At 43.3% G+C, this 27,711-nt stretch overlaps 3 protein-coding genes across 5 annotated transcripts; 2 read left to right on the top strand and 1 right to left on the bottom strand.

Moving 5' to 3' along the window:
- The first annotated feature begins 19 nt into the window (after positions 1-19).
- On the top strand, positions 20-15,714 carry rtn1a (reticulon 1a). 3 transcript variants are annotated; one of them, XM_061301772.1, is made up of 9 exons: positions 20-396; positions 5,450-6,166; positions 6,562-7,218; positions 13,018-13,225; positions 13,308-13,446; positions 14,024-14,093; positions 14,387-14,433; positions 14,526-14,584; positions 14,856-15,714. In XM_061301772.1, exons 1-9 carry the CDS (start codon positions 192-194, stop codon positions 14,896-14,898), a joined length of 2,145 nt encoding a protein of 714 aa, XP_061157756.1. In that variant the 5' UTR covers positions 20-191; the 3' UTR covers positions 14,899-15,714. The 3 variants fall into 3 exon arrangements, with proteins under 3 accessions (XP_061157756.1, XP_061157757.1, XP_061157758.1); XM_061301773.1 differs by lacking the exons at positions 20-396; positions 5,450-6,166; positions 6,562-7,218 and adding an exon at positions 9,519-9,693; XM_061301774.1 differs by lacking the exons at positions 20-396; positions 5,450-6,166; positions 6,562-7,218 and adding an exon at positions 11,701-11,851.
- A 497-nt stretch (positions 15,715-16,211) lies between these two features.
- tdrd9 (tudor domain containing 9) lies at positions 16,212-27,699 on the bottom strand. Its single transcript, XM_061301900.1, has 35 exons — positions 27,384-27,699; positions 24,475-24,530; positions 24,292-24,380; positions 23,870-24,091; positions 23,338-23,460; positions 23,181-23,261; positions 22,951-23,109; positions 22,765-22,868; positions 22,557-22,676; positions 22,325-22,409; positions 22,193-22,250; positions 21,988-22,092; positions 21,826-21,923; positions 21,625-21,756; positions 21,302-21,464; positions 21,137-21,200; positions 20,954-21,017; positions 20,816-20,860; positions 20,639-20,692; positions 20,437-20,553; positions 20,222-20,329; positions 19,917-20,017; positions 19,543-19,713; positions 19,289-19,400; positions 18,999-19,214; positions 18,636-18,725; positions 18,291-18,548; positions 17,997-18,164; positions 17,751-17,821; positions 17,564-17,673; positions 17,366-17,459; positions 17,030-17,168; positions 16,788-16,906; positions 16,637-16,709; positions 16,212-16,537 (listed from the first exon to the last, which is right to left on the bottom strand). Exons 1-35 carry the CDS (start codon positions 27,509-27,511, stop codon positions 16,439-16,441), a joined length of 3,996 nt encoding a protein of 1,331 aa, XP_061157884.1. The 5' UTR covers positions 27,512-27,699; the 3' UTR covers positions 16,212-16,438.
- On the top strand, positions 24,908-27,382 carry rd3l (RD3 like). The gene is made up of 3 exons (XM_061301901.1): positions 24,908-25,038; positions 25,460-25,768; positions 26,390-27,382. The coding sequence occupies exons 2-3, from the start codon at positions 25,473-25,475 to the stop codon at positions 26,742-26,744; spliced, it is 651 nt and encodes a 216-aa protein (XP_061157885.1). The 5' UTR covers positions 24,908-25,038; positions 25,460-25,472; the 3' UTR covers positions 26,745-27,382.
- Positions 27,700-27,711: the final 12 nt, after the last annotated feature.

Raw genomic sequence — 27,711 nt, forward strand, 5'->3', positions numbered from 1 at the left:
GTCACAAACGGAGCAAGCAGTGAACTAAAAGAATCGTGCACCGGTTTCTCTCCTGCTGCTCCCCGACTGCGCGCACCGCCTCATCCGAGGACGCGTCTACGTACATTCCGGCTGCCAGACGTCGCATTGCTGCGTGTTTGCCTCACGCATAGAAGCCAACTCAATACAAACAACACACACTCGGCTCGAGCATGTCCGCGCAGTCCACCGACGAGCTCGTCTCGGAGGGCAACTGGTTCGGCGACGACTACGGCCGCATGTTTGGCAACGCTGCTTCGCTTCGCGACGAAGTGAAGCCGAGGGGCGACGAGGCGGCCGACGACCTGGATCGACAATTTCATCCGTACCAGGACGATGGGAAAAGGCCCCCCGTTGCTATGGAAACTGCATCTACAGGTAAGGCCGGCAGTTGGTGCAACCAGTTTACCTAAATAATAATCAAATAAATCAGTAAACGGGACAACATAAGGTTAACAAGTACTTTGTGTAAACAATGCTTGCTTACAATGCAACTTTGCAGCATGCATCAGCATTACCATGCAATGACCATGAACTGACATCACTGCTGCAGGCCTACACATACAATCACAGGACGCAACATTGTCCATCCTTACTGCATGGAAAACCGAACAATTAAGCAACAGACTGCATCCAAAAGTCTGCCTTAAAAAACAGTGACGGGTGATGCATTTAGTACCTAAGCTTACTTGACTTAATCCGTGTCACCTCACAATTATACAACCAATAGCATAGAGAAGTGCAATAACAGCATGGGCCTGTACTGCGTCTGTTTAGAATCCACATTTATCTAATGACAACCAACAACTCAACTTCAAAAATAAAAGCTCAACATAATTAATTGAAATTATGTTGTGTGTACCCACCCTTTTATTAGAGGGGTGTGGCTGTTTCTGAAATTAACAGATCACAAACTCATGTTGAATGAGTCATCGTACACAAGACACCATTTTCAAATGCCTCAGATTAATCCCAAATTAAGTTCAAATGTTATAGTAGGCTTTTATTGAGCTTTTGTTATGGTGAACTTTTTATGTTGGGTGCAAACATAAGCATGCCAGGCTTTGGGCTCATTTTTCTTCAGCCTGAGAGAATTATTATCAGTTCAAAATATCAGCCAGTTAGCACAAAACCTTCAGGCTTCTTTGACCAACAACAACAATAATAGGGAGAAAATATTACCTGACTTTGTCTATTAAAACTTTTTAGCAAAAGCAAAAATTCTTCATTTGGATTATGTGGGTCTACCAAATAATGTAGAAGGGCATACCTTACTTGAAAATTGTCATTTTTTTCCCCAACTGATATAGTGAAAGTCATACCTAAAGACATAAAGATGTTCCTGAGTTCTAAGTTTATCCTTCTCCTCGGCCTAATGCGGTTTCTATTTTTAATTGGGGGCTCACTGTTAGAGCTAGCAAGTAAAACTGGTGCCCGGAACTTTTCATTCACTGAAAAATTTATAAGGAGTTAAAAAAAAAAAAAAAAGAAGCCTACTTCCTGCTTCTGCTGCTCCTGTCATTTTCATTTCACCGGCTGTCGCTAAGACCAAACAGACATGTCGCACTTTGTATTCGTCAAATACAAAGATGTGGTTTATGGAATTTATATGATCATTTATAGTGCATACAGTACTTGAAATAAAAATCAAACATACAGAAATGAGCTGGCTGGTTAGATTGAGTAAATACATGTTCAGGAGATCAAGTTCTTATTTCATACATGCCCAGAGAATTATTGTTGGATCAAATAATAACCTGTCAAGGAGTGGTTCATGCCAAGTGAAATTGTATCCTGTCCAGTTGTCTAGAATTGCCTGACTGAATAATCGATCCGCGTCTGACCTAGATGTTCTTCACTTCACCCTACCAACTACAAAATCTATTTGCTACCATGATTTTAATGATGGTCTAAATGTGTAGAAGCCCAACAGCATTTAATTCCTCTTTTATAATTTTTCTTCCTTATATAAATAAATAAAAGAATTAAAGAAAAAACATGTTTGTCAAGCTGTCGTGTGAACGTTCCAGAAATATCTAACAATCCTATGTAAAAGTCTCACTACCTCTCTCTCACCATTTAACCATTGCTTTGGATTCAATTTAAAATCCACACCACGTGCCAACTGGATGAATCAGGCGATGGTGTCAGCATGTCGTCATTGACGACAAAGGTGAGGCTGCTGCACGCCTGTCTGGCTCCTCTCTGCGCGTCTCTGCTGCGCAAAAGCACTTAGTGGTCCCACATGAGGCAATGCTGGGCTTTTTAGCTGCACGCTGAGAGCTCGGCTCATGCTCCCAAGGGGGCATTCTAAGGTCTCTTCGGACTTTGTCATAAGATGAAACAGCAAAGGGGAAGTAGGGAGGTGTGGTGGGAGTGATGTCAAAAGTCATCAAAATGTTTCTTGGCAAATGTGAAATGAGCCTTTTTTTGGCACCAGTGGTTTTTGACTTTGTCTTGAATTTTTTTCTTTCAAATATTCACAAAAGAAATCCACAGATTGTTGCCGTTTTTTATAGAGCTATTAGTTAATTAAATCAGCCAAATTATTAATTGATCAGGCCCTAGTTCTGGGATCTTCTGTAACTTCCGGAATGAGTCGCCATTCCACTCTTAGAGTAATTCTGGTTGGCCGACCACTCTTGAAAATGTCCAATGACTTTTGCTAGTTTTCTCCATTTGTGAATAATCGCTCTGGTTTGCTGAAGTCCCTAAGCCTTAGAAATTGATTTGTAACCAGTCCGATATAGATTTCAATCTTTTTTTTCTCTCTCCAGTTTTCTGATGAAATGTGCAATAAGATTGTGTCGTTGCCTTATTTATTCCATCAAATCCCTGTGTGAGTATTCGATGCGCTCCTGTTTACTCCATGAATGCTTAAGAGCCAGGAAGTGAAATATGATGCTTCTGTCTGTGTCCTTCACCTCGCATGCCTGGCTATGGCCACTGTCCAATCAATTTCAGCGCAAGCCATTGCAACACATTTCATCGGATTAGAGTGATTATCTCACACAAAAGTACATCTGCATAGTGATGGAGGTGATTGGAGTGAATGCAAGTACACCTTCTGTCTGCTTTGTGATGCAAGCGAAATCATAAGGTACATTAAATTGACAGCTTGGCGCAGACACATGTTCATCCATAAATATTCACCCATCAAAAAAACATTGATTTACTTGAAGCCAATGGAACAATATCATCCGCCCCTTGTAACCTGCAGTGATGGTTATTTTTTTACCATAATTGTATGCTTCTATTGTTTAGGATCGATACAACTCGGAGCAGTCCATAATTTCCAGCCTTGCTTTTTTTTTTCTTATTGACCTATAAATGTTATTTTGCATGTACCTGCTTTTACGCCGACTTTGTCATCCCCATTGTCTGTAAATGGGATAGAAAGTGGCGACAATAAGCTAAACTAGAAATCATTACACGTTTGAGTAACATGCTGACTGTCAAGGAATCCTATATGACATCACCTCCCAGCACAATCACATTATGACTCTTGGTGGTTGTTCAGGTACTCGAAATAGTATCAATGAAGGAGCATCAATAGTGAATAGAACTGTGTTGAACAGGGGTCTAACTTTGCATGGTGAAATTTTCTACATTTTCTCTTAAAAGCCAGAGTAATAAATTGCTGGCATATTAGCCGCATGGCAAAAGGCACAGATGGCCTTTGTGAGATAGATTAGTTTCACAAGGTCGTGGAGAAAAATCAAATTCCTGAAAGCTGACATCATAGTTGAGAATGTCGTAATTGAATCGTCCTTGAGCAGCACATTTACTGCTCTTTTGAAAGTTAAAAGCCCGCAGACAAATTTACTGTCTATTTTCAATCATTTTAAAAAAAGTCCCCCTGTATTAAATTTGCAACAGGGGATGTACGCGTTTGCTATGAGTCGTCTAGCACAGATTGTCAGGCCGCATTCAATTCACGATGACAAAAGCCCCCTCACAGAGTATCCGTCAGTACGTTTTTGTGTTGTATTTTATCAAACCCGGCCGTCCTTTCAGTGACATCATTATGTTGGCATCGGAATGAGAATTCCTCTGTTGTCACCTCTAATTTCATGTGAGTGTGGCAAAGCTTTTGTCCGAGCCTTGTGGGTCCCTACAGATTGAAAATGTCCGGTTCAATACCGCATGTTTGTCGAGGAACAGCACAGTCGCTGCCATCATGGCCGGCGTGGACCAGCATCCTACCTCGTCACTGATGCAGATGACTTACGCAACACCCGCTGAGTAGTTGTGCTAGGTGGCGAGAACAAGGGGAGGTAGGAGAAGGGGGGGGGTCTTACCCACACTTTGGCCTGACTCAGATTAGTGGCCGTTCAGGGCATCACACATCACCTCTCTTCTCGCCGTGTAGTAGCTCCGAGTGCTTCCCACATCTGCCGAGGTGGAGGACGAATTTGTCAGTGTTTTGAATCAAGTGCTGGATTATGAAGGCGTTGTCAGGGTGATGGCTGAGGGGATCTGGAATAAAGAGGATTATTTGTTGATTCGCCCTGGCATCATATCAAGGGCGTTTGTGTTGAACCAACGCCATCAAGTCTACACAGTGTGGCCACAACTATGCATTAAGCAAAGGCTTAAGTGTCTCAAATTCTTCATCGCCGCCTTCGGGCACGCGCAGCGGTGTATTGTTAATGACAAAGGGAGAAAGGAAGGGCGGGGAGGCTTTTAGAAAGGAAGCAAGGGAGGGCGGTCTTGAATTGTTGACTCCTCTGTCATTTAAGTCTGCATCCTCCTTCTGCTGCTAACCCAAAGGCGACAATTTTAAATCTTTTCTCCCCATCATCCAAGCCCAGCAGCTGGAGCCAGACTATTTATAGCCCCACCCCTGCACGGGAAGAAGCGGGGGCTAGAGGACAGAAGGAGGGGCTAGCGAGACTTGTGCACAGCGCAATCCAAATATTAGTATAAGTGGTTGCTGGGTTTATATTTGCTGAGCATGGCTAGGGATTGTTGACCCTATGCATGACCGGTCGAGTGTTGGACCTAATACAGGGTGATGAGGAAAGTCACTGCACTTATCACTAGAGAGTTTTTAAAAGAGTTTTGCATATCCTTAACCTAATTTATCAGGTATAGAACCTTTAAGAGGAGAGTAGCCAGTGTACACGCATTTATTTTTGTTGTGACAGGGGACGACATTACTGATGTGCATGATTTAGAATAGACTTTGGTTGTGGCTTTGTTGGTTTTGGTGGCTGAACAATCAGTCTTTGTCCACTGCATGGGCACAAGTAGCCTCTGTTAGTGCTGCCTCGCTGGGCTGCAAAAGTGCGGCTCCATGCTTTCAGTCTGGCGAGAGCGTATTATGACATTAAGAACCATGTGACAGAGTGGCGTCAGATCTTTTCAAGTTATCCCTATTTTAGTCGCTATCACTCTAATTCACTTCTTTTTCTGGTTGGACACATAGGTGACCCAATGTCAGGCCTGTTTAGGAAGCCCATGAATGATGACGGTGACGTGTACACCTCCTTGCTATCCAATCAGAGCTTTACATCAGGTCGCGAATCTTCCTACCTGTCTGACAACGTGAAGGCCTCCTCTGGATCCCCCGTCCTGGACCACTTCTCCACTGGCGCGTACGACTTTAGCTCCAGCACCAAGAGCATGTCCGACCCGTCCAACGACATGCCTAAGTCTCTGATGGGTTCAGAAAAGACAGAATCCTACAACTACATGGACATAAGCCACGGGGATGATCGCCACGACCAACAGCAGGGGGCGCTGCACAGCCTGGTGAACACAGGATCAACCGGCCCCGACTCTCTGGGTAGCTACATTGAGAAGAACCCTGGAAGAGAAGATGAGGAAGAAGATGAGAACCTCGGTTCAGCCTTGGGGTCCCACTCTTTCCCCTACGTGGAGGAGCCGTCTGATGAGGAGCTGTCGGACTACCGCTCCTACCGGAACCTCGGAGGCACGCCGCAGTCAGCTAGCCCCGTGAAGATCACCCTGACCGAGTCGCAGGCTCCGGCATCCAAGGCCGAGCCTCAGCAGCGTCCCCCTCCTACCACTGGGAGTGACCGTGAGAATGTGCTCAGTGTGGGCCTGCAGGGGGTCCCCACGGTGATCCTGTCAGAACCAGAGGATGAGAGCCCCGCCTCCACTCCCAACGCTTCACCTACACGTAAGCAAAGCACACACATATTGCCTGGTAGTCACTATATTGACAAGTCTTGGGATATTGTTTAGTTTGTGGGAGCAGTTTTAAGCTCCTGCCTAGCTGTTCAAGTCATGCTTGGATGACTTTGGTGTGGAAGAAAATACCTTCAGGATTAAGTAGAACAGATTGTAAGGCCCACTCTCGGGTCCATCAGCGACCTGACCTCTGACTTCAATTTTTAGTTGTAGTAAGAAAGAAAAAGTAAATTTCATTTAATTCCTAAAATAAACTGATCTTCCCTATCTGTCAGTTTTAAAAATTAAAAAAGGGGCCCTTGAGCATGTTTGCCCCTCCCTTTCTTGACAGTACTGTATGTTTCACATATTTATGAATGAGACCGTCATACTTTTTTTCTGCAGAAAAAGAATTCCCTTCCCATGATGTGTTCAAGGCTGACCCAGTGAAGTCTTCAGCTCCCAAATATAGTCCAGGCCCACAGTTCAGTGACAGGGACCAGGACGGTAGCAGTGCAGAGTCTGGCGACTCCGAGATTGAGTTAGTGTCTGAGGAGCCTCCCAAGGCCAGTAGCAACCCGTTTGCCGAGCCACCTAAAAGTAAGGGCACCTTCAACCAGTCCAGCAGCCCCTTTGACAGCCCCCCGGTTGTTTCCAAGATTGGTATTGGCCCGGCTGGCAACCACACCCCAGCGGCCTACAGCATTCTGCGTGAGGAGAGAGAGGCGGAGCTTGACAGCGACCTCTTCATTGAGTCCGCATCTGAAGAAAGTCCGAAAAGAGAGCAAGGTGTCGGAGGCCCTAATGTGGGACCCAGCCCTCCCTCTCCCCTGGCTGCCAGCGTCCCTACCGCCCGCACCGTGCCAGCCGAGCCCCCGGTCACAGACAAGGTCAAAGCGGAAGACGAGCGCCCGAGCAAGCCCAAGCCTCCGACTGCTACTGTGCCCCCAGAGGTGCGTCCAGACAAGTTCAATCTAGAGGACAAGAAGACCAATGACGGCAAAGTGGATCTCGGGAAATCGCCGGCTACCTTCCTCCTGGAAGGTTTGAACAAACAAAAAGGTGAGTGTGTATACACTGTATGTCTTCTTCAGCTTCTTTTGCTTTGTTATGTTGGCCTAATTCTAAAATGCAGGTAATTTCTCTATCCTATTCAATATGCTAGTTTAAAAGACACTCAATGAAGTCCATGTAGTGGGTTCAGCCTCGTGAATGCGCGGCGGCTCCCCAAAAGTACACGCTCGTGTAACATGAACATAAAGGGCTACAATTTGCAAGTACTGTCAAAACATATTATCATATAAAAGGAACACACTGCCTTCGAGACAACCTCATCAGAGCTGAATATTTAACAATAACCTCTTGCATGTGAAGTCCTTGCTGGGAATCTGCTTCCCCCTAGTGTTAGATTCAAAAGAGTTCAATTGCATTGATCCACATCCTGACTATGCAAAAAGAAGGCGACATCAAACTGTCTTATCAGACTAGAATGCCAAGAATGAGGCATCAAGTGCAAATTCGAATTGTTGGGATGGTGCAGCGGGCAGCATCTGGACCCTTGTTTGTTTGACTGTTTTAAATCCTGGGATTAAGTCAAGCAAACATGGCAGTCACTGTCAGATGGAGTTCATTCGGTCCAAGCTGCACATTTAACGTTAGAATGTGTATTTTGCCCACTATTGGTCATCCTCTCTCTGTGTACTTAATCCGATGATCTCAAAAGTGCGACAGACTTTTAAGGTGCCTTGAGGCATTTAGTCTTCATATTGTTTGATGCCTAAGGAAATGTTTTCTATTTGGAGGCTTCCTCTTCAAACAAAAGGTGAAATTATATAATTAATGGGTGCTTGTAATACTTGCAGGTTTGACTTGAGGTAAAGTATTTCTATTTCTTCAGATATGGCTCCGTCTGTTGTTTACTTGGAGTGAGAAGGTTCTGGAAATACTGTACAAAACAAAACAAGAAAACCCCCAACAATCAGGTCACATGTCTGTTTGTACACCACTAGAGAGCGCAGTGCGTCTTTGTTCAGCAGCAGAGAGGCTGGTGCTTCATCCCCAGTTGCCATAGCAACACTGATGGGGGAGCACGTTCCGTCTGGCTCAGAGAATCTGTTTTTTTTTTTTGACTCGATTGTGGGTGTTGGCAGAGTGGAGGCTGCAGTGAACAGAAGGTGTGAGGTGTGGTTGCCTGCAGGGAAGGGGGGGGGGGCTCTGAGAAGAACCTAGACTCTCCATCAAGGGAGCTTTTTTTTTTTTTTGTCGCTGATGACTTCACGGTGACTGTGCAATTTTTCTTATATTCAGGTTCGCATTTATTTTCATTTCTATTTGCAGTTGCCTTTGTTTGGGGGGGGGCGGAGTCTGTAACACAGACACCTCTTCAAGGCAATAAAGAAGGAGTATTGTGCTTAAGCTTGAATGCACAATGCATATCTCCCTCCATCTGCATTATTCAAGAAGAAGCTCTCGGTGAGTCATAGTGGAAACTGGTTACTTGAGTAGCTCAGCGCAACCATAAATAATGTCTGCACAAGTGGTCAGGCAGGGTCAGTTGTGTTCAACCATAAAAGGGCAAGTACCGAGACCCAGGTATCTCACGGCGGCAGCCTTTGTGACCGTTTTACAATCAAGGACTACAAAATTAAATATTATTAGAAAATAAAATTGCCATTCATTTTACACAATTTCAAGCTAAATCTACTATATTGGGACAATATTCCTGTGTGGGACTAATAAATGAATGTCAAATCAAAGGTTATGGGGAAACATTTATGTTAAGTACATGTGGTATCGGTATCAGTAGTTACTCAAGTATGAAACACCCCTAGTAAATATAAAATCAATTTGTTCATCATATTCTTTGTTTTTTACAAATTTTTGTCTTGATGAAAAATGGACCAACAAGGTCATTTTTTAGTGGGGCTGTAAATTCAATTAATTTCAATGAATGATAAAGTCTATAGTTACTGAACAAGCCCAAATGTTGACGTCACTGATGCATCAGCCTGCTGTGCTTCCCACAGTCTGTTGGTGGCACTGGTGAGGCTTTTGTTGTGAAAAGCTAGACTACCACCCCCTCTCAAGACAAAAGCCCCCCCACCCTGTCATCCCTGTTGGCTACTAATCATCACATGGCGGATTTTCTGCAGCAGCAACTGTGATGTTTACAATTTGAACCCCCTCCCCCCTTCCCTAGCCACAAACACACACACAAGCACATTTGACGATCCACAGCATCAGCGTGAGCTCCGCCAGCAAGCAGCATCTCGAAAGCCTCGCCATCCATCCTCCTAGCTCCCTCCCTCCCTCCCATGCTCCCTCCCTCCCTGTTATCTGTGCCTACATCCTTTTCTCAACCATTCATGCCCTCTCTGCAATGAGAGCGTGAGCACGAGTGACAAAAGAGGTGCACAAAGAAGATTTTTTTTTTTGAAAGAGAGCAAGCAAGAACACGGATAAACGCGATTACCAGCATGCAGGCCGCTGCAGATGTGACAAAGAAGGAAAGCTCCTGGAGCGGCTGGAAGGGCCAGGGTACTTGCTTAAATGTATCTGTGTCTATGTACAGTATTATCTTGCATGAACGTAAATATTTGAAATTTCTTTAAATGTATATTTTGGAGTGTGCTTTGCGCATCAGCCACCGTATCAGCTAAACGGGGAACACAACAATGTCACCTAGCTCGTACAGACACACCCCGATGACACAATCAATTGTGTTACACAAAACGAGGGGGGGGGGGGGGGGACGATTAGAGCGATAAGATTAAACTGCATACATAACGACACGCTGCTCTTGCGGTCGCAAAAACATTTCAAATGTAGAAAGCGTGCAAAGGTGCCACTTTTACATTCGGCATGATGCCTTTTTTGTATGCGACGAGCATTTGGCCATCACTGACAGACTGTCGCCATGGTAACCGGGGCACACCCATCCCGGTTACATCAGCCCTATCTGCTCGACCGCGATGGTATCTTGTAAAGAGCATGCTATGGCGAGGGGATAAGAAAAAAAAAAAGCATCCTCCGTCTGGCTACATCCAGCGGGGGGAGCTTGTGGAAAGAAAATGGCGCCCTTTCCTCCACAGTGCATCGTTATCGCCTTCCAGTTAGCCTCTGATTTGAGATGTTTCCAATGGCAGAATCTGAGTTTGTCATTAGCCCTCTGGCTGCATGAGCAATTTGACTATGTAACGACATAACTGATAGGATGCGTCCACAGCCAGAGGAAATTTCAAATCGTGGCCTCTGCCTCGGTGGCGTTAAGTAAATGACGACTTCATTACATCATTTTATACGCGCTACCACCGACTTACTTATATTAAAGTGGACGAGTGTTTAAAATGAAAGCGCTCCAGCCGCTCTGCATAGGATCTGAAGATAGGATGATGATGCATAGGATCTCACGTGCATGCAGCGTAGGCCACGTTAAATACATTCAATATGGCAGAGAGTATTTGATGATTATTTCCTACCTGCTAGATTAAGAATAAAGCTAGTTAGATATATAGTGATGTGATGTGCAGTCACTCCTAGTTGTCTTGGTGTGTAAGTCAGAAATAATAATAAATTAAAAAAAAGGAGAGCAGTGGGAATTAAGATGAATTACACTAAAATTGGAATACACTGAGAATATTAATTCTGAAGTATTAACTTAGTTGGATGGACAAGTCCTACATTTAAGACTTCTTGGCAGCAGAAATCTCATCGCATGTTTGCACACTTGGGCTGATGACTTGTTTGAGGCCACAAGGATGTCTTCAGTGATTTAATGAGGTCAGGCTAAACTAGTTTCACTTCAGAAAAAAAAGAGAGAAGGGCGGGTGGGGGGATTCATTTTCTTGTCATGGGTGGTGATCACTTGGCCTTTTTTTAAAATGTATGACGAGGATGGGAGCTAACAGCTAACGGGCCCTGACTCAGTTGCACAACATTTATGACCAAAATGAAGCAGTTGTCTGCTCAATTTGGACATTATTATTATTCATATATATAAAAGGAGACCAAATCTACGAATGACATTCTTTCCTCCATCTCTTGATATATACAGATGAATCCATTTGACCGTTCAGAGGCCGCTGTCAGCCGCTTTTGTCCCTTTGCGTTCCGCGGTAAAAAGGGAGTGGCCGTGTCGATCTTTACAAGGTGCGCGCACTCGCTATGTTCCTGTGTCACCCCCAGATTCTGGCCTCCAATTAATTTCCCTCTGTTCCCAAAGGATTGCTTTGTCCCCTCCTTTTCTCCAATCTCTCGGTTATAAAATGGAGCAAGCACCGTAGCTATGGTAACTGCATCAGGCAGCTGTTGGGCGCATAGGCCATTGTGATGGAGCGCCCCAAAAAATAATACGCTGTTTGTGCGCATCTCTACAAATGCTACAATTTAAATGTTAACACAACAAAATTTGTAGTTTTAATGCGTTGGTTTGCCACAAGGCCGCCGTGGTGATGTCTTAGCTTAGAAAAGCGTTTGCTGAATTGTATTGTGCTTCTTTGCCAATAGACGCCCCCTTAAAGGCTCGTCACTCATCAGACAGCTGCTGATTGGCTAGTGTGGTTGTAGTCACTCCTTTCCACTGCAGTGTGTGTGGTGGTGGTAGTGGAAGGGGGTGGGGGGCACCCCCCTCAATGCTCTCTTTTTGTCTGTGAATAAAGCAGCTGCCACTTTCCCTGTTCAGCCATGGGAGCCGCAGGTCAGTACCCGCTTGTGCTGCGCTATGCTAATACTTTAACCTCTATACTACGGCTGTGTGGCGCTGACCCCGTGGCTTCAGTAAAGCTGCTTTGGCTTCTGTGAGTGTCTGCGTGTGTGTGTGTGTGTGTGTACAACGCGTAAAGAAGCTACACACCTGTGGATGTGTGTGTTATTCTCGCAGCATCTCCAACAGGTCCGGCTGATGTCACAGTGAGGGACGGTGGAACATTTGTCAATTGTCTTTCCATTTCCAACTGATAACTTGGTATATGTGGCACATCGTTGTTTCCTGACAAGAAACGTTGCATTAGAAAGTGAAGGTGGGACGTTGGCAACATGCGCACACATTGTCAAAACAAGTCCAAAGAAGTCCGAGGGAAAGCCGGACCTCTTCTTAGAAATCCACAGATCCCTGTTCAGGAGCAAGCAAAGATGGCCGTCATCACGATGCCATTCACAGCTCTAAGGCTAAAATTAGAGCAGGCATAAAAAAAACAGTTGGAATACTCGGGGAGGAAGAGAAAGGCACCGGAGGGATTGTACTAAGGAGCGATTCTACTATTCCCAGCATACAGATATGACAAAGCCTGGTTGGGCAGTCAAATCAAGCACAGCGGGAATGGAAATAACGGTAATAAAAAGCAGCTTTTACCATGGCAACATGTTTATATTTCCAGGTGATAAGCCGAGAGGGGCACAGTGACCAAATGTGGAAGCACGGTCAGTTTTGGAGTGTCAATTTGTCGCCATCCTTCAGTCCTCACCGCCTATCAACGTGGCCCTGTCACTCTGAACCGTTATCTTTAAAAATGCCGATTAAGCTTCTTTTTTGTCAATCATTAATTCTCCTTCTTGGACAACTTGTGCAATATGGCGCCTGTTTGGATGTGAGGTATGTTTGTGTACGTATGAGAGCGAGGCAGGTGTTAGCGGTGATAAATGTACTCAAACCAGTAAAGGGGCTTGAATGGAGATATATAGCGACAACTACTCCTGTGACGCGTAGTTGGATAAGGAAGCTCGGTTAAGGGGGTGCTGTGGCCAATGAATGGCATATTCCAGCTGTTTGATACAGATGCTTTTTTCCAGGTACATTAAATAATGTCAAAATCTGAGGTTATGTCATTTGAGGCTCGTAACACTGTTTGTCTCTGCCCCCCTCAGCTATTGACCTGCTCTACTGGAGGAATGTGAAGCAGTCAGGAGCTGTGTTCGGCAGCGCGCTTCTGCTCCTCTTCTCTCTGACCCAGTTCAGTGTGGTCAGCGTCGGAGCTTACTTAGCCCTGGCTGCCCTCTCTGCCACCATCAGCTTCCGCATCTACAAATCTGTGCTCCAGGCTGTGCAGAAAACCGATGAGGGGCATCCTTTCAAGTGAGTCAATCACCACTGCACCAAATGGAAAGTAAGCCACTGCATTATGATGGACTCCATTCCTGTACTTGTGTTTATACAGAGGCTACCTGGAGATTGAAATCTCTCTGTCCCAGGACCAAGTTAGCAAATATGCTGACAAAATTCTCCTCTATACCAACACCTGCATGAAGGAGCTGCGTAGGCTTTTCCTCGTTCAAGATCTGATTGACTCTTTGAAGGTTTGCATACCCTCAGTTTCCACCAAGCAGGACAGTAGCTGGCTGATTACATTCCCAGTTCAAACAGAAATGGAAAGGACAAAATAGCCACAAGATTTAAAAAAAAATGCATGTGCTCGCTCCTATGGTGTTTACTGTTTTATGCAGGCCAAGTAGGGATGGAAAGTTTTTTTTTGTCTGCTACATCCTCTGGCGAAGTAGAAAATAGTATTTTCGTGCGTGTGTATTTTTTTGCTTTGGTCAACAGTGCTGACAGGCCAAACATTAATTTCACGTCAGAGCCTGCGGGGCGGTGGAGATTTGTACACTGGCTGCTTTTGGCCCCCCGGCCAGCCTTTGGACATCTTGTCTTTAATCATTGGCCGGTTATCCTTTGACACAATTCTTTGCCGTCACACATTTAATGTTACATACCAGTGAGCAAGCTCAGAAATGAATCATGCCTTACTGTTCCGTGACGAGCAGGCCATGTTTGGTGGAAACATCTCACGGAAGGATCTGCCTCTTGGGGGCTTTTGTATTCCATTATCATCCACTGTGAAAGGAAAAGAGGCTTAAAAATGTATTTTCTGTCCAGTTTGCTGTGCTGATGTGGCTTCTGACCTACGTGGGCGCTCTCTTCAACGGCCTGACACTGCTCATCCTAGGTTAGGTCACTCTGACTCACCTCATGTCTCACTCCAACCCTATGTTGATTTTAGAGACCTTCATTTCTTGCACTACACACCGGGAGCAATATGTGCTCGTGTGCGCTGGATACACTCAGGTTATTATTAGCGTTTATGTAATCCGAAGTAGGGCAGCATGTCTTTGTCAGTGTGTTAAGAGCCGCTGTATAATTGTGCCATGTAGGTATTTACACAGTTAGCCCAAGCTAAGTGATTTCGTTACAGCGTTGACCGAGAATATTTTAACACCTCTTTATTCTCTGTGCCTACAGCTGTGGTTTCCATGTTCACAATGCCTGTGGTCTATGAGAAGCACCAGGTAAATATTTTCAACCTTAAAACCATCAAAAATGTCTGTAAAAAAAATATTAGTTTTGTTAATTTTTATTTATTTTTTTCTCCACTGTTTAGGCACAGATAGATCAGTATGTGGGACTAATACGGACCCACGTCAACTCTGTGGTGGGGAAGTGAGTATTCGTTCAGAAATTTCTTACAGCACATAAAATGTTAAATAATAATCTCTTATATGCAAAAAACACTTATAGATAAAAAAACAAAAAACTATAGTAGTTACAAGTGCACTTTGGCGAGTGACCACCAACCATCTTTATCCTTATTTGGTCAAAGCTAAGATGTAAGCGCCATAAAAAGAGAGAATGGAGCAGAAGGTGGTTTGCTGTCTACTGGTGACTTAATCCTACAGGAAACATGCAATTCCTACTTGTTCTCTGTGTCCAGGATCCAAGCAAAGATTCCCGGGGCAAAGAGAAAGGAGGAGTAGACCCTAGTACATCTCACGGAGGAGGCTCACTCACGCTTGAAGAGCCCGGTCAACATCAGAGGGGCGTCACGCGTTGTCATCTTGGCATTCTCTAAAAAGCATCCCACTAGAGAAACATTCACCCTGTCTAGAGCAGTGTAAACACTAACAACACAAAATCACACATTCATCATGCCTCTAGGTAGACAAGTTCACGACTCAAAAAGCTAAAAAGACGTCTTTTTTTTTTTGTGTTTAGTATTCTAAAGTAAAAAGCATGAAGTGGAGCCTTGGGTAAATATTTGATATCTTTCGTGCTGTTTTGAAAATCCATGCTACATTTTCGCTTTTGCAGTGCTTACCACAAACAGTATGATGTGGCACAAAAAAAAAAAAACTACAGCTAAGTGGCCACAGTCTTACAGTCTGCTACCAATGTTCACTGCTTCATGTTCAAGTAAGCAGATGGGGGCTTCTCTCCGTGTGTGTGAATGAATATTATATACACATAATATATTCACACACAATTTGTTTTTGGTGTTTCCAAGCACAAACTAATTAAATATATGCGTCTTAGATGTGGTATTTGTAGGTTTTTGCTTTTGTATACCAATAAGGAACAATACACACGCTTATGTTGTGGGTACTGTTGTACAACTACTATGAAGACAAGGAGTATCTGGTGATATTAAGCTTGTTTGAATAACTGTCCAACTTTGTACTATATTCTACTATACTGTGTAGTTCTCTAGACCCCCGGACTCTTAACTATTTGCACTTACACTATGTATTTAATTACAAGACCATGACAAAATAAATGTATCGTGATGGATAACATTTCTTTGGTTGACTAGTGCTTGGCGCTTAATGGGGGAAGTTGGATTGATCCCACTCGGATTGTCTCGGTTCAAGGTCTCAAAGCGTTTGGAGAATGTAAACAACAAAGATGGCTGATTCAGATCAAATGTTTGCTCAGGTTCAACACAATTATGACGTACCCATTTCACCAAACAATTTCATGCAGGGATGTAACGACGTCAAATAAATCCAATTAAGGTAATAAATAAATAAAATAAATCTGCTGGAGCAGGGGCGCTTGGAAAATATATGACAAGGAAAACATTGATCTGCGTATCTGCCAATATAATTGCATATCAACAGGGAATCGAGGTTTAGATATTTCTTATATAGGGCTCTGGATGCAAATAAATTATCCAAGTTAATGAACAAAAACACCACTCACCTTACATTACCGTGTGCATGAGTTCATGCTCCCGAGTGTGTATGGTGAAAAGCAGGATCACAGTGCTTAAGAAGGATTGGCAAATGTCATCTGCTGGAACAAATTATTTTTATTGTCTTACTGCCGAGGAACTGTTTGAACAAGAAAACAATTTATCTCAACGTTAAACCTACGCAGAGGTATGTTCAAAGAACATGTACAAACCAATAATTGTTTTTAATTTTCCTACAGCTTCACAGTCCCGCTGGTAAATAAGTCTTGAACTGCAACTAAAATTGAAATAAAATATAAAAAAGAAAAATGTGCAAATGCAGCACATCAGTTGTTGAGGAGAAGGGGAAGATGCAGCTCAAAGAGAACTCCTCTTGTTTGTCCAGTTCTGACCTCAGCTACATCAATTTTGAGTGACTGATCAACCTGTTGAAACAAAGCACACAAGGTACATAAACTGCAGCATACTACAACATACTCAATAATCCATCTCAGAAGATAAATGAATAAAAGCGACCTTCATACCTGGTTCCATTTTCCTGCTTTTTTAAAGTACTCTGGAGTGACAACTTCCCTCGGAGGTGACTTGGTGAACAATCTGAATGAAATGGTAACCAATGTCTGTTCTCATCCTACAAGTAAAATTCTGACAAATATGCAGGAGTGTGGTTCGGACCTAATGAGACGTCCACGACATTCCTCCTGGAACTGCCCTATCTTGTCGGACGGTAAGTGCAGGTTGCCACCCGGCCCTTCACACGCCAGGTGATTGATCGCCATTCGCAAAGCATTTATCTGAAGACACCCGAGCGACAAACGAGTCAAATAGTTGAAAAAGCAAACACTGCCGAAAGTCTCCATAGTTATGTGGTCGTTTTGGAATGAATTTAATGTATTAAAAAATAGCTTCGCCATTACCTCAGTGATGTCTTCGATATCAAACTTCACATCAAAGTCCAATTCAATGTCATGGTCGGGCAGGACGGCTTTTTTTGTTTTGTTGTTCCAGCCCAGACCACAGAGTGCGCCGGTGTAGCGAGTCCTCTCTTCATCAGTGCTAAAAAAGGAAACGGAAAAAAATGAGTACAGAAAATCCCTCTCCATCGAGGCTACTATCTTCACGGTCCCGTTAATTCACAGATATTTCTTATATGGTTGAAAAGCTTCTATGTGGTACTGAATCTTGTCTATTCTGGGTATAATTCTATTAATAATCCTATTCTATTGCTATGGTTATGTACATGTGAAACTAACCGTAACTCCATGATGGGGGTGAACAGTATGGTAAGAATGGCGGGTAGTCCAGGGATGTCTGGCATGAGGGAGGTGTCTCCTAGCGAAATGCTACCTGCAACACAACATTGTAATACATTTCTTAAACACTAGATGGTGAGCCAGACATGTTATAAAGCCCAAACTAAATTTTGAGGCATGCTTGGAGTTCCCTGGCACCTGAGGTTTTAATGAACACGCTCCCAGCAACCAGCATTCTCTGGTGCTTGTGGTGAGGATTTTCAGTTAGAACCATACTGTTGACGCTGGAATTTTCGATGGTCACAGTCCTGGGAAAAAGACACAGCTCATTATTCAGCAGAGGCAATAACTCCTGGACTTGTGCCGTCGGGCATGAGAAGCTTACTTAATGTTCTCATTGTGGAACATGGAGTGGAACTGGCATTTGTAAGGACTGCTTGGTCCATGCAGACGAACCTGGGGGAAAAAACAACACGTGTTGATACATATTTGTTGCAGTGATTCAGTAGCCTCAAAATCTACTCATCGCTGTGCTGGCGATTGGCCATTGCCTGAGCCCTGAATGTGTAAATTGTACATGAAAAATAATTTTTTTTTAGATCTTGGGTTGAGCCCCCTACTTTTATTTTACCTTTGTCCTGGAATAAGGCGGGCAGCTCTTGGAAAAGCGAGAAAGGAGGCATTCGATGAGCTGCTTGTCATCTTTCTGGCGGTCTTTCCAGGAGCTGCTGCTAGCATTACGGACATACATGCCAGTTTCGATGTCTTGGTACATAGAAACCAGCACCTCATGGTTATGCTGCAAGGCAAAGAAACCCCATTCGTAATGGAAAAAACAGTATCTGAAAACTTTTATTGGATCTACAATTAATTACAGGAATCCAACATGCAACCCAAGACTGAGTTGTTGGATCCCTTCTGTTACCTTAGAGTCAAAGCTTTCTTCAGCACGAATAGCGTGGCCTCCCTCCACAAAGATGTCGACTATGCTTTTGTTTGTGGTACCAGAGCTGATGAGAAGCTGCACACGCATCACATCGTGGAGAACAGAGTACAGTGACACAACCACACAGTGGTCTTTCACCAGCGCTATGAATTGATGACGGGCATGGCTGCTCCACTGGTTGCCGTATATGATGGACTCTGCTGACGGACGCATTTCAATCACTTGGAACTCCTGAGCCTGAGAAAAGGAGAAGAGCATTTGTCTTTTTGTTAATTGGCAAGTTGGAAAATGAGAAGTTGAGTGGTAAGTCATGGTGTTTAGTACCTGGAAGGGCTGACCCTGGAGGTCAGATGGGAGCTCCCTCAGACTGTTGCACTGGACAGACAGTGTGTTACCAAAGTCCAAGAAGAACACCTGAAGAAGAAAAACATTCTTTGCTTGGCTGTGCTTTCATGTTGAACTTGGAAAATAATGAGTTGAGCATGACCACAACCTTGAGACGGCAAGGACTGTAAAAGTGTGATACATTGATGATTGATGAGGCGAGCCATAAATCTATTTTTACCCCACCTATGCATATTAAGATGACTGGTGAGTGGAGTGGACTTATACATGCTGATTTTGCCATACTACTAATTCACCGCCTGGTCCAAAACATTATTGTGAGAAAATGTGACCCGCACCCACCTCCGCTGTGTTTCCACAAATGTGCTGGATCTGGGCCCGATAGTAGAGGATCTGGTCGTTTACTTCAGAGTAAGGCGCCAGGCAAAAGAAATTAGGGTAGAGCGACCCAGTCACAGGCTCAAGAGTACGCTTGTTGATCTCTCTTGTCAATTGGCGTTGCTTCTCCAAAGTAGCTTCAGCTGCCAGGAATCCCCAGAAATGACCCACATCCACCACCTGCAGCAAACAAATGACCGTATTGAGACAACCCCAATGCGGGTGGAATATCACGATGGGGAAAAAATGCACACCTTTGTGACGTTCACCATGAAACAGAGGCTGGCTGGCAGTTTGTCTGGGTCAAGGGTGCTGCTCACCAGTCCCAGTGGAAGGACTGATTGGCTCTCTAAGTCAACTTTCACCCTATACACAGAAAGCATGTCTGTGTTATCGTGCCGTCACTTGCACAAAACGCGTGTTCTAAAACCGCCTAACATGCATCATCTCAATTTTATCAAAGCAAATTTTCGAGGTTATTTCTTGAAACACTTGAACAGAGCTATACCGTGTGTATTCCAAATGAGTTATTTGTCTGTTCCCGGCAGAGGCTTTGATATGCTCTATGGGGTAGACAGAAAGCTCCAGGGCAGTTTTCGTCTGGGCCAGGAGGAGGGAGACAGACACGTCAAGCAGGGTTGCAGAGTCCTGTGATGTCTTGTAGAATTCCACATATGCTCTGTGCACACAAATAAACACAAATAACATTTGTGATCAGTGATCGTGTTGGCTCTATTAAAAAAAAAAATATATATATATATATATATATTTTTTTTTTTTTAAATATAATATATATATGAAAATAATAATGTGTGTGTGTGTGTGTACATATGTACACACACACACACACACATTATTATTTTCTTCTCTCCTTCCTCTTACCTGGAGCACTCAAAGACAATGGCTTTGACTCGTCCACATGGGCGGAACAGGGCGAGCAGCTGCTTGTAGTAAAGGAAACTGTAGGGTGGGAGGTTTCTCACCTGGGAATGACATGTTCATGTTTATGTTATGTACATTGAGCCGATTTAAGATTGGCTCTAGCAATGAGACGACAACTGATGCAAGAACATTGACTGGTCAACATGTTCTTATATTAGTCTAAATTCTGAGGTGACTTCCCCTGAAATAGAAAAATGTGATCATTCTGGACCTGAACAGTAAGAAAACAATATTTGATGACATACCATCACTGTCGTTTTGGGGTTTAAGCCACACAACTCTCTGGAAGCTAAATTATCATCAATGTCCCCCTGCACAAAGTAGTTGGGGTAGTAGGCACCAGCAATGACGACCTGCAAAAGGAATAATGACTTGTAACTTTTTTTTATTTTTTATTGTTATTAGCATAAAATCGCTAGCAGGAAAACATGTCCTCGAAGCAATCAAGTTCACGACAAACCTGAAGAATAAACTTTTGTGTGTGCATGCTGGTGTGGTCAGAGGGCCGGGTGTTTTCCGGCACTTGCATGTTGAACACTTTCACACGTTCTTTCAGATCTGAATAAAGATCTGCAACCTAGATAGAGGACAAAGGGAGACTGGTTGATATTGTTGCAACTTACAACTTGTCCCATCAGAGGGGAGACACTCGGATGAGGTACCTCTCGCATCCTCTTGATCTGTATGAAGTTCTCTCTTCCCCAAATCAGTGCATCCTGAGGATAGAAGATAATCACACAGAATAGTAGGGTTGTTAACAGTTTTAAAAGTCTGCTTAGGCGGCTTCGATTAAAATAAATCAATCAACATGTCAGTTCATGTTAGGTTCTTCACTGCACCTTCAGCTCCCTCATCTGTCCTTTCTCTTTGAAGGAGTTCCACTCCTAACAATTGAGAATGAAGGAGAAAACGGCAGCCTTGAGCAAATCCCTTAAAATTTACAAAATGTTTTGATGTTTTTGACATATTAGCATTACCTTAAAGGTGTTGACAAATGCTATGGAATCACTTTGGCTGCCTCGGGCAAAAGCCAGCTTGCTCCTAGAATGCAATTAGTCAGATGGCAGAATATTCATTTCAAGTGAAATCCAGGCTTCATCTGTGGCGAAGTGACATATGTAATAGATGTCAAATTTCTGCCTGATCTAGATGTGACTCACCTTTGGCTGGCAACTTGCTGCATTGAAGGTCTGGCAAAGAAACTCTTCATAGAGCTGCAAGCAGCTGAGAATGGAAGTGCTGGTTAGCACAGTTGGTGTAAAAAGCACACTTTATTTGGATAACTGATGCCTTTAATACTATATTAAAGATGTGGACATGCTGACCTATGATGAGACACTCATCTAAACAACCGAAGATGTGACCGAGGACAATCATCTTGCCAAGGTATATGTCCACAGGTAAGTGGGCCACCACTCGGCCCAGGAATGTCAGCTCCCCATCTCTGTCTAGACAATTACCATCCTGTTTAGAAGACAGGGCCCCCATCTACAGAGCAAAAAAGAACAATGTAGTCATGACTGTGTTCTAAATAAGCAAGCGTATATATTTTTCTTTGCTTAAAGCATTGACCATTTTTGACATCCTCAATTTTTCAGGTTAGTGGTTTATTAGCATAGCATTTGGTTCGTCAATTTAGGCTAGCTACCTCTTTCAGTTGGAGCACTGTCCTCGTAATCTCCTTGAGATTGGGGGTTGAGGGAGCTGTTGAAAGGAGGGATTGAGGGTCTCCCATGTCCAGCAGCTTCACCTTCAGCAATATTTTGGACAGCGGGGCAATCTGGGAGTGCACAAAAGGATGAACACTATAAGGACGTCATGACCGATTTTAAGTAGAGCAGCTACATACCAGCATTTGAGGGATCATGTAGTCTGGGATTTCATTCTCCCAGAAGTTTTTGCTGACGAGGCGGTAGCAATAGCCCTTGGAAACTCGACCCGCCCTTCCTGGAAGAAAAGACGATGAGTTATATCACATACTTTACCGTATTTTTAAATATTTGAGTTGTACCTCTACGTTGGTTGCAGTTGGTCTTTGACGCCCATGTGAGACACAGAGACTGATAATTGGTTTCTTTGTCACAAACCAACTGACGCGCCAAGCAGAAATCAATAACTGCACAAAAAGGAAAAAAAACGATCAAAACGCATCTTGGATTAAAAGAAATACTTTGTAATACTTTCTTAAAGTGTTTCCAAAAAAGAAAATAGCCAACCATATTTGACATCAGTCACAGTCACTGAACTTTCTGCAATGTTGGTTGAAAGGATGACCTGCAAATGTCAGAACAACATTAGACTAGTGAACTAACAAAAAAAAAAATGAATGAAGCATGAAACAATTTTACCTTCCTGTATCCTGGCACGGGAGACAGGAAGACACCAAATTGCTCCTCCATTGTCACACTGGAGTGGAGGGCAAACACCTGCAACCTAGAATCACAAGGGCGTCAAAGCTTCTTAAATAGGAATAAAGAAACAAAGATTTGCTGCATGCTATAGTCTAACTCTAAAACGTGGAAAACATGAAATGAAGTACAAATAATTCATTTGGTAATGTAAAAAAAAAAAAAAAAAGACCTCTTGTGGACTAGTGTGGTCAGGGCTTCTTGCATATGTCTTATCTCAAACAATCCGGGGAGGAAAACAAGGACACTGCCTCTCTCTGCAAAATGTACGGTGCCTTCCATCTCTGCATCACTGTTAACACACAAGCAGACAGACTCCAACTCTTGGTCCAAATACAGGGCTATGAAAATGCTGTTTTACTGCTACGAAGACTCTTCACCTGGCAGCCTCGCTCTCCATCTTGTCAAAGTTCTCAATGAGGCAGATGGCGATGTGGTACATCTCGGGTGAAATATAGGGATCATCCAAACATGCCGAATTCAGCTGGGCAAAAGAAAGATGACAACATGTGATGAAAAAAAAATCCTAGAAAAAAGCACCAGCGGTATTTCACGACGTCCCGTACATTAGTTGGCCACAACAGGTCATCCAGGTAAAAGTCCTCAATGACAAAAGGTGTCCCCTCCACCTCAAACACATAAGCGGAGCTCATTTTTTCACCAACAGGGGTGCTGAAGTACTCTGCAAATTGTTTGCAGTTGAAGGTGGCTGACATGAGGATTATCTGGGACAAAATAGCAACTGTTAAGTACACCTCCATAATCTTGAGGAAAGAATTCCACGGATTTGATTTACCTTCACATAACGGGAGTTGGTGTTAAGAAGTCTTCTCACGATCAGCAAGACAAAGTCCATCTCGTCCGTGCGCTCGTGAACCTTCAGCAAGAGTTGTTTATTCGTCAAAATGACTCAAAGATTGTGATCATTTCAATTTGGATACGTTGATATGCACCTCATCAATGAAAATATGAGTGTACTCTGTAAGGGTTTTGGCAGCAACCAGTTTTTCCAGCAGCACTCCTGTTGTCACATAGAGCAGTCGGGTGTGCTCAGTAGCTGTCTTCTCCAGTCCAACCTAAAATGAAGATATAAAATCACAATTACTATTTATTAATTGGGTGATCTTCAACTATGTCCATCCGATTTGTGCCACACACGGCAGACGCTGCCCAACGTGACGCACGGAGAGGAATCATTTGTGCTCTACACACAAAGGGCGGACGGAAACGAAAAATGCGACTTGAGAACAAATCCACAGCCGCAGGGGAATACTTTTTAGAAGAGAGCTTTCCATTCAAGGAGAGCATTACTTGAACTAAACAAGGACGGGATGGAGGCTTAACTCCTTCAAGCAAAATGGAATCTTTTGGCGAAGTGCACAAACTCAACATTAATGTCTTGAGATAGCGACAAGGCTTTTGACTGCGTGCCCTAATTTTTCAAAGATGCACCTAAAAAATTCAAATATATATCTATGCACCAACCTGATATCCAACCAGACTACCACAGGTGCATTTTCTCTGAGAGGCGACCCATTTCGCAATACTGGTGGCGCCGAGTTTGCGCGGTTGCGTGACAATAATGTTGCAAGAGGCATTTTTGTCATTGTAGTGGTCCAGAATGTACTGTGGCAGCTGCGAGGTCTTGCCACTGCCTGTGGCTCCTCGAATAATCACGACGGAGTTGTTTTCTATGAGAGAAATCAGCTGGAAAGGGGACACACAAGCACGCACACATGGGACTTTATTATTGTGAATTTAAAAAGAGCAAATTGATCATTTGATAAATGCCAGGCCAAAGTGCTAAGTGCAGTACAAAACATGGGAATTTAAATTGAAGAGGATAAAAACTCCAAACGTGAACGAGGTCACCCAAAGCTCTGAAGAAAATGGACTCTACAGTTTACCTTCTGTTTGCTTTTGGCAATGGGGAAGCTGGGTTGGTCGTAGCTCGCAAGTGGCGGACAGGTTTCTAAGGATACGGAAAGTAAAGCATGGCGTTTATTGCTTATGATGAAGAAAAGAAAATATGAATATTTTATTATGTGAAGTTACAACCGGATAGAACTTTTCATACTCACTTGGGCGGACATCTTTTGTCTTGTTCGCACTTTTCAGGTTGTCGTGATCTGGAACCCTTTCTGGACTGGTGGGAAACATTTGGAAGAATTTACAGATATGAAAAAGCTCATGGATCATTTGATCACTGCCATTACTTGAATAAGAAATTATAAAGCATCATTCACTAGATAAGAATTTAAATGCCATTTGATGTTCCATTTAATGCTCCAACGCACTGTTGTGGTCATGACATTTGGGGAGTGACACTGAATCAAGCAAGCTCATTTGGCATTTAGCCAAAATAGATCTTACGCCGACTGCTCCAATCTACTGTACATTGAACATAGCATCATTTATTTCAGCTCCCCTCATCTTTGCTTTGGTCAGCGCTGTAGCCTTTGCCCTCCCTTGCCACTGGCAAGGGGCGGTGCAAACCCTGATGGTACCACAGCAAGCACACATCACAGATTCGCCCTCTTTCTTTCCTCACTGATGCACAAAGCAGCTGAACTCGGATTATACTGGACAAGCAAAAGATGTAAAGTTCAAAGTCTGTTTTGAAGCGTCCCTTGACTATTCTGTCTGCGTTTAAGGTAGGTTTGAAGTCACGCTGTCCCTATAGAATAATCCATTATTATTTCCATTAAAAGGATATCATTTTATTTCTATTAAACAAGAGCAACATTTATGATCGTGATTCAGTCATTGTTTTCCAAAGTAAAATCAGATATCTGCTTATGAGTATGCTTGCATGGACGATTGAAATCTGCGAATAATTACTGTTGAGAGGCTGAAAACAGAAGACTGTTTTAAGTTGGGTAAATTAAGTTTAAGTAAACAATGGCTCTAAATAATTTTTGGATAATTAAAATAATTGTGATAGTTTAGTTGCCAATTAATTATCTGATTCATTTTGACATGTCTACTTTGAAGTGATTGACACTCAAGGACGTCTATAAAATAGAATGCTGCTGTTGTAACAAATGACACCACAGGCCAATACTTGTGTTACAGGGCTTTCCTTGCTATGCCACTCTTTAGCTGGCCCAAATGGTCCCGTAATACAACCACACAAGCTGAAACATCATCACCCAGACGCCCCGTGGACCGATTAAGCCGCGACTTGCTCCGGGAGCTTTTATGGCACATGCAGGGCCGCGAGTGCACGGCCAGGATGCTGGACCCGGAGCACAGCGATGTGGATCAGCCATGTTTCCAGAGGTGCCCTAGGTGGAGGACCCTCATCCCCAAATCAGAGATTGAGCAACTGGAACTACTGATTGCCGGCATCCCTCCCATCCACGCTGCAGCGGTGCTCTCCAGGTGCCATCGTCTCAGAGCCTCACATTAACATGCTGTCAGCAGCATGTAGCTGCTTCGCCATCAAAATGCTGCCTGACAGCAGGCGAAGCCCGCACGAGCCAAAGGGGGGGGAAGGAAGGCAGGGCAGGCTGCCAACAAAGCCATTGCGTGTTAATGTCACACTATCAGGTCATGTGAACAAGAAGGGAAGGTGAAGAATTGCCTTAAAGGCATCATGAGAAGAGATTCACTGCATTTGTAGGAACAATTGGATCTACAAAAAATGGTTGGCTTAACTTAATAAAGGCTCCTAATAAAAACCGGTTGCATCTTTGCAGTAAAACAAAATTTTGTTTCAAATATTTTTTGATACACCCCTAATTTCAAGCCAACTGTCTTTTTACATTTAAGCTACAGATATAACACCCAATGCAAAAAAAAATAATTCGGAAAACTACTCTGTTTATGTACAGCTGAAAACCTCATTCACATGGCATTTGCATTTATTCAATACAAATCAAATTTGAATGGAATTACATTTAGCAAGGCATTAACTATCTTCAAATCTGTCTAGCAAAACTATGATTGACTGAGACAACTTGACATGTCACTAACTACTTGTTTGGTTGTGCAATTCCACAGGTTTCGTGAGGTGCTTGCAGGCAGCAAAGTGATGCCATGGGAGCTGGTCACTGTCTTCAAGCTGGTGCTGAGAGACATCGATCAAAGGGAATGCATTGAAGACCAAAGAGTCTCAGGGAAAGCCAAGCATCTCCAAACAACAGGGTTTTGGACAAGCCCCAACAAATTGGAGCTGCATGTTGCCAAAACAAGCAGTAATGATGGAAAGTTGAGGGAGGAGATCCCAACTGTGTCTGGATATGTGGACAGAGCCATGCGCCACACCAGCTGGTTCAGCGCAAAAAGGGAGTGGGAACTTCCATATTTCTGTCCAGTTCCCATGAGGCCAGCAGTCAACGAATCAATTAATTTGTAAATGATCTCTTTTAGGTAAATAATACTCTTAATATGCCATACATGTTCAGTAAACCCTCACCAATTTGCAAATTATAATTTCTGAAACTTTCTATGGATGATAAATTATACTCTTGTCCAGGGGTCACCAAGGCTGGTCCTCAAGGGCACCAATCCATCCTGTTTTAGCCCTACTACAACACACTTTATTCAATTGTTCAGCTCATCAGCAAACTCTATTAAGCCTGATGTCCATCCAGATTATTTTTATTTGAATTTTCTTTAATTAGATGTGTTGCAGTGGGGATGCGTATAAAACAGGCTGGATTGGCACCCTCGAGGACTAGATTTTGTAAAACATGCATGAATACATTTGTAAAATTTCAGATTAGGGGCCAAAAACAATAAATATTAATATAATCTTATATATAAAGATAATTTTAAAAAAAAAGTCTACACCCTACATATACGCAATATTTTCCTGCAAACACAAATAACCAAACATTAGAGTCAAAATAGCTGTGTTTACGGAATATTTTTTTTATAATTCGTTTGCGACATAAATTCCGCAAAAACTAAACTCGCGCACGTGCGGGTGAGGGCTAACAGGCTAGCTATGGCGGTCAGATTTGACTTTTCAATGCTTCAAAATAATTCTTACCTCGTGTCTTTTGACGACGTCTCGGACAATTTCTTTTTGACGACGTTTTCTGTGATCTTGATATTGGTAAACGAGGAATTGGTGGCGAACCAGTTGGAAATTTGCTCGGCCGTGAATATGTTCGACATGGTGCGGCTTGTTAACGTGTCAGTCGTGTGCTGGTCAAGTGCAATTGCTCACTGTGGGCGTTTAGCTTTTGGGAGCTTCAAAGGGCGAAAATGGTATTTGACAATATGCAAAGGTTTCAAAGAACTCATTTCTCCTTTAAAATTACACCGACATGTGTTTTCTTTGTTCTTTTTTGTCTCGTTGGGAAATCAATTTTAAA

This window comes from Syngnathus typhle, linkage group LG16 (genome assembly GCF_033458585.1).
Source record: "Syngnathus typhle isolate RoL2023-S1 ecotype Sweden linkage group LG16, RoL_Styp_1.0, whole genome shotgun sequence".
NCBI lineage: Eukaryota > Metazoa > Chordata > Actinopteri > Syngnathiformes > Syngnathidae > Syngnathus > Syngnathus typhle.